General features: G+C 38.1%; 1 protein-coding gene across 5 annotated transcripts in view; it reads right to left on the bottom strand.

Annotated features, from left to right (window-relative positions):
- LOC150010478 (WASH complex subunit 2-like) overlaps positions 1 to 12,668 on the bottom strand; it is a 70,105-nt gene extending 57,437 nt beyond the window's left edge. For all 5 annotated transcript variants that reach the window (XM_090278381.1, XM_090278382.1, XM_090278384.1 and 2 more), the window contains exons 1-6: positions 12,592 to 12,668; positions 12,345 to 12,467; positions 11,418 to 11,582; positions 5,313 to 5,375; positions 2,787 to 2,960; positions 562 to 655 (exon numbers count right to left, since the gene is read on the bottom strand). In XM_090278381.1, the coding sequence (XP_090134507.1) occupies positions 562 to 655; positions 2,787 to 2,960; positions 5,313 to 5,375; positions 11,418 to 11,582; positions 12,345 to 12,467 (619 nt within the window). In that variant the 5' untranslated portion in view covers positions 12,592 to 12,668. The remainder of the gene's footprint in view (positions 1 to 561; positions 656 to 2,786; positions 2,961 to 5,312; positions 5,376 to 11,417; positions 11,583 to 12,344; positions 12,468 to 12,591) is intronic.
- Positions 12,669 to 13,192: the final 524 nt, after the last annotated feature.

The following is a 13,192-nucleotide window of genomic DNA, read 5'->3' as shown; positions in this document are numbered from 1 at the left end:
AAATGTACTAATTACAAAGAAAAATATTAGCCTGTTCTCTCCAAAGATATCATGGTTGTGACAAGCAAAGAAAGCTTTTTTTTTTTTTTTTTGGACAACTAAATGCAGTGAGTGACCCTGGATTTGGATCCTGGATCAGAGGAAAGAAGTGACTATAAAGGACATTATTGGGACAACTGGCAAAATATGAATATGACTGAAGATTAACCAATAGTATTATGTCCCGTTAAATTTCCTGGCTTTGATAATTTTAGTATGGCTATGTAAGAGAATGTCCTTGTTCTTAGAAAATACACACAGAATGTTTAGGAGTGACAGGCATGATGTCTGTTTAATGTGTGTCTAATAGGTTCAGAAAAAAATTACATATATATATATACAGAAAAATATAAAACAAATGTAGTGAAATGTTAACAACTGGTAAAGCTGGGTCAAGGGTATGTGGAAGTTCTTGGTACTATTCCTACAACATTAATGTAAAGTTTGAAATTAGAACATTTTAAAATAAAAAGTTAAGATATAAATATTAAAAGTAACAAAAATATTTGGTGCAAAGAGTACCTTCACTGGACAGCTCTCCAAGACCTACATCTTCTTGCTCCATGAACAGCTTTGACCCAATTAAATAAGGTAAAGGACGATCAATGTATAGATCCTGTAAAAAATGTTAGAAAATAAGCCATTAAACATTTAGGTTGAAAAATAAAATTAAGCTTTCCATTTGGTATCTTGTTTCAGCTGACTACCCTCCCAAAACTTACATAATAAAAGCAGAGAGTAAGAAACACAGCAAGATTAAAAGTACAAAACAAAAAACAAACAAAAAACCTTATTTAGAAAGTCAAATCCTGGTAAAGATGGCAAGATGAGGATGAATCACACAGAGTCGAGTGCCTAGTTATATTAACGAAAGTGGCAAAAGCCTGCAAAACATTTACCAGCAGTAATCAACACAGGCAAAGGGCCACAACTTCATAGCAACATGTTCAAAAGGAGGAGGACCTAGAAAAGAAATCAGAAATTCTGGCAAGCTTTGATGACTCCTAATCCTACCTTTCTCCCCTAAAAAGTGACACTGATAAACAAAAACCAACCAATTAATCTATCAACCTTGAGATTCCTCAATAAGAGTCCTAAATTTGGAGAGAAGAACACTGAAGAAATAACCCAAATGTTTTTTATATGACTATGAGAAGGCAGGTGGGTATATCCAGGTTTTAGGGAGGAGGTATAGACAAACAGGTCACACGGCATAAACGGAATTGAGGACTCCTTCACACTGCATCAGAGCAAAGGAGAAGGCTGTAAGAGAGCACAAGAAGCATGGGCTAGATAAAAAACAAACAAACAAACAAAACGAAAACCAGAATGACAACTATGCAAATATCTACAATCAACATAATGAACATAATGTCTAAAAGATGGATGTGAACCTATCAGAGAAAAAATAACTAAAAAAAGAGAATATCCCTTAGAGATTCACACTGTATAATTTTAAAAAGTGAAGTTGGTAAAATAAGACCAGATGTCAAAACATCAGAATGAAATGAAGGAAACAGTGTATACGATAATACATATCGGAGACCCATCCATCAGACACATTAAAAACTTAAGGACAAGAAAGCACTCCACCCCCAGGACAACCTCCCATCTCCACTGCTGGAAGAAAAGATGACTTGTCCTCTGAGATGATTCTTTGGTCATCACAGCGCTTTCCTATGAAAAGACATTGGGGGACAAGGGAGAATAATTCTGATGCTTCAAACAACAGAAAAGTTTGGGAAGGTTAATGTAAAAGTTAAAGATACAATAGCAACCAATCTGGTGCAAAGAAAACAAAGTGAGAATGGAGTCAACTGCTGACTTAGAAGGCCTTCCCAAGTCCTCCTGTAACAGAGAAAGTAGTGTGCGACTTGGGACTAGCAAGTGCAGACCAGGGAATACATTTCCTAGGTTCCATTGGTAACTTCTAAATCCCTACAGTAAAAAAGAAAGCCAGCAAGTGTAACAGTGGTAAAGGGTCAGCCCCAACTTGATATGACACTGTAAGTTCAAACTGAAAAAGAAATGTACAGCTAAATGAATGACCAGAAGAGTTTGTTTTTGTAGCATGTTTCAGTTTGTAGGGCACTTTAGTGTCACAAGGACTCTCAAAAGCAATACAGTCACTTTTTGTGTTTACTTGGGATTCTTGTGTTGCCCCAATTGTCTCCATTGCCAATCTGAGAGAAAGTAATAGTAAAGCAATAAATACCTATTAGACTAATGGTCTGTTCATGCACATGCATAGCAGCTTTTTTCATAATAGCCAAAGCCTGAAAACAACCCAAATATCTTTCAACACTTCTGCAGTGTCCTGTAGCACAAGCTACAGAATTCAGGTTCCTAAGAATCTCTACCTTTCATTAGCCTTCTCAACTTCCACACCCAATTCAAGTCTCATCTTTTCCCTAATTTCTCCAGCTTAGAAGTACTTATGATGGTGACTCTCATAAATGTCTCCTCTCTCCCCACTATCTCGTAATGCTATAAGCATTTTGAGAGTAGGAACCATGCCCTGAAACTTTGTACTCCCCTAACTTGGCATGCAGCCTTGGATCTAGTAAGTATTCAGTCAATGTTCCTGCAAAGCAAGTTTTTCTGATGGAGTCACTATAAAAATGCTAAGTGATATGTTCACTTGCTAGAAGTAAAGTTAAAGTCCATGTCTTAGTAATTCCGTGCCCAAATAAAGTATCCAAAACACAACAGGTGTAACAATAAATATCTGAATTGCATGCCTTTACCTTTGGTTCGAGGATCAGTTCCACCCGCTCATTAGCATCTTCCTCCTCAGAGTCTGAGTTTCCTGCTTTTATATCTAGTTGTTCAAATGCACTGTCCAATACTTGTAAACCATAATTCACGGCCTCCTGAACTTTTGGAATCAGATCTACTTCTTTCTGTTCCCGGGTCTTCTCCTACAAAAAAATACTGTTCAGCATGGATCTTCAATATGTTGATTCCACTATAATAAAACATTGTGAATGTCCTCTAAAACCTAGATCAGTGCTCCAAAAAAAAAAAAAAATCTTAATATGCAGATTCTGATGAATGCCTTAATACAGACTTTGGAATAAGTTTAAATCCCAAGTTTATCACTTTCAGGATATGGGTCAAAGTAAAAGTCCCGGAACTCCAGATTCCCCATCTATGAAAACAAGAGACTACTGCATGATGGTTCAGTCAGATAACTTAGGTAAAAGTACAGCAACAATGGACGGCATATCACAAGCCCTCAAATAGCCCCTCACTTTCCTGCTCCAAGAGCAGTGAAGGGCTTAGACTTTCAGCTTTACCAGAACTCTATCCCACTCTCCTTGGTTAACTAATGGTGCTTTGGACAATTTTAAGAGTAAAAACCTAGAAGAAAATACTCCAGCAAGAGGTGTGGTTTTTTAATTAGTTAAAAAATAATGGTAATTAGACAATTACAGCTATTTTATAAATTTGTTTCAAACCAAGAGGGTCAATTTCATCTCTAATCTATGCTGTTCACCACCCTAAGAACAATCTTCCCCACCCGCCCCAGAGGTCTGTATAGATCACCAACCTGCTGAAAATAGTCCACAGGTCTCTACTTCCTACAACGCAGTTTTCAGTGACAGTCCCTCATACAATCAACTATGTTATCAATTGTAAGAAATATTGAAAAAAAAAATTTAGTGTCATTCCCCCTCTTCACACATATTCTAAAGTGATGGACAATTATAGAAAGAACCAAACCATACAGTGTTGTTTTGAGAACCAGAAGGGAAAATCCTAGGAGAATTTTACACTTTTATCTCAAATATGGAAGTGTTTCTAATTTAGCATTTTTGTTTTGGTTGCATCTGGTATGCTTGCTTCTAAATAGGTAACACTGTACTAAGTATGTGAAAATATGTTTGTGAAATAAATACATAGTGGCATTTTGAAGAGTTCACTTACATACCTTCACTTTGAAATTGAACCTTGTCTTGGTGTAACTGGATACTATTGTACTTAAATAGTTAGCAAACCCTTGAGTAATATTAAAATTAGTAATATTAAAAAAACTTATTTTAAAAAAAAGGCTGGGAATAGGAAGAACTATAGCTCGTATCTAATATCCCTTCCTAGTCTAACAATTTCATATGTTACAAGTAACAGTTACTAATAAAGTACCAACTTTTTCAAATGATTTATATTTTTAAATAAGTTAGAGGTGATTCAAAGCTACTCCCATACTCCCATAATAAACTCAATCACATCCCATTGTGCTTTCCTAAGTGGGAGGAAAAGGGTACAACTTCTGCTAGAGTCAAGAACATTTATCTGGCCTCTGGCCTATGATGTGAGAACCCAGGAATAATAACAGGAAGCCACAGGGGGAAAAAGGTAGGGACTGCTGCCCTTCAACTCCTCAGCCCAATTTATGAAGCCCTCCAGCTTCCACCCCTTCCCCCTTAACCCTTCTCTTCATAAAATACCAGGTACATCTCCTAACTCAGAACCTTAGCTTATGGCACTCTTTCTTGCTAAAATGGCCTTAAAATCTGGACTTTCTTTCCTCAACCAACCAACATCTCATCCTTGAAACTTTTCTCTGCTATCTTACCCACTGAGCTCTTTCACATCTGAACTTTCATGGAGCTCTGACATGCTATATATCCTGTCACCCCAACCAAGACTGCAACCTCCTGAGGGCAGTCTTTCTCCACATCACTAGCTCCTTGCAATCCTCCCAGAGTCAGTAACATTCACTCCATAGTCCGTATCCTCCATACTAACACATCCTGCAGTAGTTAGAAGGCACTCCAATGTGTGTGGACTATCCAGCAAGCATCTGTCAGTTCTAACTGGTAGAAATAAGAAGCAAAGGAGTCATGAAAGGATAGGTAAACAGTCTTCAAATAACTTACAAACTATAGCCCAGCCTCTGGCCTATTCCTGCATAGCCCTCGATGTAAAAATTGGTTTTATATTTTTAAAGGAAAGAGGAAAAAGGAAAGAGAAAAATGAATAAAAGACAAAAAAGCGACAGACCAATGAAGCTAGCAAAACCTAAAATACTTATTGACTAGCCCTTTACAGAAAATCTCTGCTGAACTGGGCTCTAAAGCCAGAATGCAGAAACTTTACTATATATTTCTTAGTATATTAAATGTGAGAAGTAAAAGAGTTTATTGGGCGGACAGGAGCAGTTTTCCTCATTTCACCAATATCCATCCCCTACCAGCCACATTACAAATCTATACCACTTTTCATCTCTAAGTCAGGAATTCAACAGAAGAGGAATTTAACACAAGTACCTGTTCCGCTTTTTCTGCCTCAGTTTTGAGAACCGGTTCCTCCACTTCTTCATCATATACACGCTAAATATGGAAGCAAATTCATTTTTAAATGGTCAAAACATCATTTGGAATAAATCACAACGAAAGAATTCAGTATACAATTTTTAAAAAGGATGAATTCAATATACAATAAAGACAAGGAAGAAATGATTATTTAGCACTGGCCAAGGTCACTAATCAGGGACAAAAAACACAAATCAGTAGTCAATTCACCAACAACTAAATTAAAAACAAAAACAAAAACGGAGGACACAACTGACTAGGAGACATAAAAAGAAGTTCAATCTCACTGTTGACCAAAGAGTCACAAAAACAGTACAGTACCAGCTTTCACACGTTTCTGTTTAACGTAATACTTAATGCTGATGGGGCAATGATACAGCTAACTCAAATGTGAGGCTACGGAGAACGTCAACTGATAGAACTTACAAAATCAGTAACAACGGTTTTAACATTTGAGCACTAGAAATGGTAAAGGTAAAAGTTATTTTCATTCTGTTGCTTCATATGGTTGGTAAATTTTTATTATCCTATTGTATTTATATGAAAATAGATAGGCCATGCCCACCAATACTTGGCCAGCAGGCCAGCAATTTTATTGACTCACAGGCATGGACACTGTAGGCCTCTCTTTTCCAAACAGAGCTATCACTCCAGCAACTCATCATGATTTCCTTTGTTATTGTTGAAGTACTTTTGGTTTTATAAACACCAAAGGTAAAAAATGCTATTATAAACAGTGGGGTGATAAAAATGTTCTGAAATTAGAGACAGGTAATAGTTACAAAACTTAGTGAATATACTAAAATCTACTGACTTGCACACTTTTGAAAAGGGTGAATTTTATGGAATGTGAATTGTATCTCAATTAAAATTAAAAAGTCAATATAAAGATATATGAAAAAGAGACATATTTTAAAGTACTTCCTGCCCTATCTCCAACCTAACCCTTGGAATAACCAATTTAACTCTTTCCTGTGGTTCTTACACAAATATATACAGATATCTGCACACATTCAGAATTCTCCCACCCTTCCTGCTTAAAAAAAAAAAAAAAAAAAAAAAAAAGTCCAGTTTTCTGCCCCACTTTTTCACTTTCCGGGTCAATGCATATAGATTTGAGTCAATCTTCTTAATATCTGCATAATATTCTACGGTATGAACTTAATCATAACTAATTTGACAGTCCCTATTGGTGAACATCATGGAAATTCCCAGTTTATGCTCTTGTAAACAAACTGGTGTAAACATATGCACACATATATTCTTAGACCCTGATCCATTATTTCTATAGGCTTTCCAAAACAGGATTGACAAGTCCAAGGACAAAACTGTTTTTTAATCTTAATAACTCCTTCCAGATTACTATTCATAAATCTGTGATAACACACACAGTCACCAACATTTTATTCAAGTTGCCCAGTTCCCAAACCTCTGCCAGCAGGTGTTATTCACCTTTTAAAAATATCTGCCAATTTGATGAGACAGTATTATGTTTAAATGTCCATATCTTCTGACCCAAGAATTCCACTTCTTGAAATTTAGTTCCATGAAAAATAATCACAAACACAAACAATAAGATGCTCATGGCATCATGATTTACAGTGGAAATCATCAACACCAAATTTCTTATTCTATGCAATTCCATCAAAATGCTAATAGGATTTTCTGTGGAACTTAGCAAGATAATTCTAAAATTCACATAGGAGAGTAAAAAGCCAAGGAGAACCATGACACTTCTGAATAAAAAGAAGCCATGGGGACTTGCTCTATTAAGATTTATTAGAAACCTGTGGTATTTAAGGGTATGATACTGGCGTACAGCAGATAAACATAATAGAAGAGGCCAGAATTACATGTAAGCCTTAACAGATTTTTTTTTTAAATTTTATTCATTTATGTTTAGAGAGGGGATGGGAGGGAAAGAGGGAGAGAAATACCCATCAGTAGTCTCTCACCCTCCGCCAACCACAGACCTGGCCCACAACCTAGGCATGTGCCCTGACCGAGAATCAAACCAGTGACCTTTTGGTTCACAGGCTGATGCTCAATCCACTGAGCCACATGAGCCAGGGCTGTACACCTGATTTTACATTCATATAAACATATCTGCACACACATGCATCCATACACATAAGTCAGTGAGGAAAATAACCACCCAATAAAGTTCAACCGCATGAAAAAAAAAAAAAAAATGAGATCCCTACCTCATACTACACATATGCATTCATGCACATTCACAAATATATCTTCCCAGGGAAGAAGAAGAAAAAGACAGAGATACAAAGGAGCCCTCACCTAAAATGTTTATAGAGTTAAGGGAAAAAATGGAGAGTTAATGTCTTTGAAGCAAATACAGCAAAATAGTAAAATCTGTTAATTCAGGATGGTGTACACCATTAGCATTCGTGGTTATTACCTGTTCTTTTCTAAGCATATGAAATACTTCACTAAAAATTTTTATTTTGAAAGACTGTTAAATAATTTATGATTTAGCCATATAGCAGAAGAACAATAAAAATTAAGTTCACAAAAGCCTTATAGATATGTTAAAATGCTTATAAAATAACAAACTAACATTAAGAAAAATGCAGGCTGCAAATACACACACACACACACATACACACACACACAGTAATCTAGAAAAGGTTAAAATTGCCCTGGCTGGTGTGGCTCAGTGGATTGAGCACCAGCCTGTGAACCAAAAGGTCAATTCCCAGTCAAGGGCACATGCCTGGGTTGCAGGCCAGGTCTCTGGTTGGAGGCGTGCAAGAGGCAGCCAACTGATGTTTCTCACTCTCATCGATGTTTCTCTCCCTCCCTTCCCCTCTCTGTGAAAATATATAAAATCTTCAAAAAAAGAAGAGAAAATGTTCAAGTTTTAAAAAAGAGAAAGAAATATGCCAAAATATTTCATGGTTGGTTAACTGGAATGGTAGAATTATAATTAATTGTTTTGTAATTATTTTAAATTTTAATATTTTTTATCTAGCCAATCTCTTCTACAATGAGTGTTCAATACGCTTATAACAAGAAAGGAAAAAATACTTAAAGCCCAATGTCTGCATGGGAAATGGATTTGGTATATACCAAAATGCTGAGTAGCTCCCCACTAGCTGATAAAATTTCAGATGCTGCTTCTTTTTCCAAATCTTTTTTCTAATTGTTTGATAAAGATCAGGCAATTGGAAAGCAATTTTCAAACACAGGAACAAAAAAATAAGTAATTCTTAAAATTAAAACTTTAAGACATATCAGCCTCAGAATTTAAATAGCAAGACCATTTTCCCTAAAAGGTTGAGATTCACCCTGAAGTCTGAACAGTACCAACATCCTTTATTTTTCCCTGCCTGTCATTAAAAACTACTTCACAAGACATCAACAGCCTGCAGCTGGAAAGTCAAACATGATATTCTAAGAAACCAACAAGCAAATCCATAAAACCCATGGAAAATTTTGAGAGTAACCAGAACTGTACATCTCAAGTACTCAGTACACAGCAGACAATCAATGCTAACTTCCTTCATCCTGAACTCACAGGTTCATGTGTTTTTTAATCATTTTCAAATCAGGTAACCATATCCAGAATTTTAAAGTATCTTGGGTATTTCCACTCAAAGGATCTTTCCCTCATTTGGGGAGACATGGTAAGAGCTGAAGATGGGGAATTGGAGAAAAGGGGACCAGGGGCTGGGGAATTCTAAACAGATTATACATAGCCCTGGTCACTTCCATTTATGTGTTCTCACATTCATTCATTCAAATATTCAATGAGTCCCTATATATCAGGTTTGTGCTGAACCGAAGAAATAAAAGTTAACAAAAATATGGTGCTTGATTCAGAGGGAAATTCACTGCATATCAATAAGTGTAAAATTATAACCTTGGGAAATGCTACTAAAGAAGTTAATAACTAGGTCAATTTATGTTTCAGGACAAAATTCCTAAATTAACAGATTGATAATTAAGAACTGTGCTCCCTTTTGTTAATATACTGAAGCATTTTGTTAATTAGTATTTCTCCTCCTTCAGCGTCCCCTCTGGAGCCTTTACTAAAAGTACTAATTTCTCTTGCCCTACAAAGACTTCATGGCTGTTCAGTTTCACTAATTCCATAATGCAGTTTACAATCTTGTAGCTGCTTCTGAGGTTAATTACTAAAACCCAGAAACCTACCTGACTTTGAATATCTTTCTAATAGACCATGAAACCAAATGGCACCATCACTCAAGCCAGAACTATAATACATGAATACCAATGTCAGAATTTGAAAAAATACATTAAGAGCCAAATTACTGCCAAATATAAGATCAGCTTAAAAATATTTTGAGTTTTAGCCGTACTCTCCACATCATCATGCTCTGCCATGAACTGAAACAACCACGTAACACATATGTTACAAGGATCTGGGAAGCAGTTAAATTTGGCAATAACAGACACATCCAGAGGGGAATTCTGGCTGCAGACTGGAACGAGAAGAGACATAAAGAACTAAGGGGATGGACTGATGGATGGAAAACAGGAATCCAAGAAGTGAAAAGAAACAAAGAAGTATTACCAAAAAAAAAAAAAAAATCAACAAAAACAAAACACACACCAAAAAAACCTAGATCACAGAAAACTTACAATCTAAGAAAACGTGAACAAAAGAGAAGAGCTGAAGTAAGGCCAGAAGACTATGATTCAGAAAAATCATACCTCAAAGCATCAATCTGGTACCAATCCAGTGCCAATGTGGTACAGGCACTTGGGGCACAAAAGAAACCTCCCAACTTTATTCCTTGCCCTGTCTAGGGCTGCAACATTGACTGCAGAGAAGAGCTGAATGCCTGATCCAGCAGAATGAAAATGAGTATACACATTTAAAACGACACCAAATTTAGCTTGATGAAAAAGTAATGGACTGCATGTGATAGTACGGTAAAGCTGAGTCCTGTAACCTAGCTCTTCCAGTGAGGAAGATGCTCAGGAACAAGCAGGGATATTCTGTGTAGCCAACCAGAATATGACTACAGATTTTAATAGAATACTTGTTATATTTTAAACTTACTGGTAAAGAGATTTCCAAGATCTTTATTTTATACATATCTCCCCCCAAAAGGCTAGTCATGGCATTTCAACCTGAACTACTAAAAAATGCACAAACATAAGATACCTGTATAACAATATTTGGTAGTTTCATAAGAATCCAGAATTGTGGGCTTTTTAAAATCTTGCAATTATCAAAATCTTTTCTATTACTCTACATCTAACATTTTTAGGTAACAGACTACTTTATCTTCCTTTCAAAGACTAATTTATGCTAATACTGAGGAAGTTAGTCACCCTATGAGAAATATAAATCCGTTTAATTAAGCTTCCTCTCCACCCTCATCTCTTAATAGTCTCACCTTTACTCACTGGGTTCCAGCGATACTTGCTTGCTTCCTTTCTATTCTGGAACTACACTATTATGGAAGACTGTGATCTTTTGTAAGGAGAGGCTTTATATAAATTTATCTATGTATTCCTAGGACATAGCACTTAACAGAAACTCAATAAATATACAAACAAAATTACACATAGTGTTACAGCTCAGTTGATTCTATATCACAGGTTCAGCCATCATAACAGAATGTTAACTGAGAATATTTCAAGTGAACACATACATGCCTTTAATATAATTCATCAGAACATAATGGAATAATCAATCACTGCAGCCACATGTTGGTGGCTCAGAAGACCTGACCAGGTGCATGGCTCTCTTTACGTAATATGCCATAACAAGGCTTGTTGAGTACCATGCAATTCAGCACAACTGCTGACAATTGTACTCTCAAAATTAAAAAGCGATGGGAAGACTAGAATGAGAAAATTTTACCATTAGGTTCTTTTAAAAACTTTAAAAAAACTTTATTAGTTTTTTTTTTTTTAAAAAGGGTTAATCCTAGAGAAAGAAGCTTACTTACCAAGAACCACCACTTCCATCAAAATGTAGAAGGGAAATTAATAATAGATCACATAATATCACAATGATTCTTGCACCTCGAAAAAGCATTATTTATAAGTAATTAAGTAACTCACATTCTCAATGAACTGGGTATTAGACAGCATAAGGAAATCATTGAAGACATTATGTAAGCGACAATCTGTGGCTTTAGTTTCCTGAATTAGTCCATCTACTTGTTTCTTGATTTCATGGGTCCTGGAGATAGTTTGCTGTGAAAATTCCTGTAGAAACTGTAGTAGCTATTTAAAAAATAAAGATACGGAAGTATCAATATTATATGCATCTATTCTTTCTGTCAAAACAAAAAACAAAAAATACTTCTTTCACCTTTGTGCGTCTATTCTGGAATGTAAAAGGGATGCTGGTTTTGTCAGTACTAAGGCCAAACGGCAATGAAAAACATTTAGAAAACCCATCAAAACAGTGGCAAGTAATCAATGGGCACTTGTTATTTCATTTATGGAGGAATTTTTAAAAGTCCTGTTTGGCTGTCTTTCTACAGGGGTCACTTACAAAGGGTGAAACAACAAATCACTAATTTAAAAAAAAAATTCTGTTCTTATGTGACTTTGGAATCACAGTTCTGAGCTTTCTGGGCCACCGCCTTAAAAACCCCACTCGACAACTGCATACTGGCTTGTCTTGCATCCCTATACACACTAGTCTAGGGTCCCTCAGGCAGTTGCTTCACTAGTTCCATAGCAATCCCGCGGGGCAAGGGAAATCGACCTGCCCCTCCAGTAAGAGAAGCCCACGTCTGGGCCACAGTCCAAGTGGAAGCACTACGGGCAAAGGCCGACGGGCCCGCCCTCGCCCTGGGCCCTGCCCTGGTGGAGTTTTTGAGGGCGAGAAGGGATGTGTGTTATTAAAAAGACAGGTGGCAGAGGACCGCCTAGGTGGAGGGCACATCGGGGCTCCAGTTCACAGGCTGAGCGTCACCCCAGGCGGCCTGACCATCCCTCCCGGCGCCTCCCGTCTAGTCCCAGGGGCTGGCCTCTCACGCCCGCGTCCGCTGCCAGCGACCAGCTCTGGCTGCCCCTGCGGATCTCCTCCACCGACCAGGGCCTCTCCCACACAGGCTCTGACGCCGGCGCCTGTTCCTGGCCGGGGGTCGTCCGATTCATCTGCAGCGGGAGCGACAAGAAGAGAGGCTGAGCTTCGGAAAACCAAAGCCCGGGCCCCACACGACCCTCCCCCGCCCTCCCCCGCCCTCACCATCCCTGAAGTGCACTCAAGCACATCACCCACCACAAAGCCTGCACCCGCCCAGGTCCACAGATACCCGGAAGCCGAGTCCCAAGCCTCAAGCCCCTTACACGTGACCGTGTTTCATGTGACAGGACGCACGTGACCTAGCCTACACGTGACTGGCCCGCTGCGCGCCCGGAAGGAAGTGGCAGATCCATAGCTGGAATAAAAGTTAAAAAATTTGTAGCTGACCAGGGGCAGGGAAGCTAGAAGAGGGTGGGGTGCCGACGCCAGGGGGCGCGAAAGGGTAGGAGTCCGCCAGCGTGCATTTTAGCGGGAGGGTTCAGGTAGTTGCCAGCCCCTGCTTCCGAAAGGAGTTTGTGTGGAACAGGCAGACTCGGGGATATGCACACAGAGAGAGCTTTCCCTCCCCACGCCTGTTCCTTGCTGCCAGTTCGCTGCCTGTCCTGGGTTTGGCACATAGGCTATCAGTAAATGGGGAATGACTCACCTATCTGGCCATCGTCATGTTTTAATGGCATGCGACGTTTTAACTGTGTAGGGCCTGCATAAAATCCTTTACTCCTTGGATATTGCACTCAGATTTTAAGTCCAGTCTAACAGTATGACAGGCAAAAACCATTTATAATCTGATCCCTGC

This window comes from Furipterus horrens, unplaced genomic scaffold, assembly GCF_987537825.1.
Source record: "Furipterus horrens unplaced genomic scaffold, mFurHor1.1.pri manual_scaffold_5, whole genome shotgun sequence".
Lineage (NCBI taxonomy): Eukaryota > Metazoa > Chordata > Mammalia > Chiroptera > Furipteridae > Furipterus > Furipterus horrens.
Note: the sequence above shows the minus strand (reverse complement) of the source record. Positions and strands in the feature narration are given on the sequence as shown.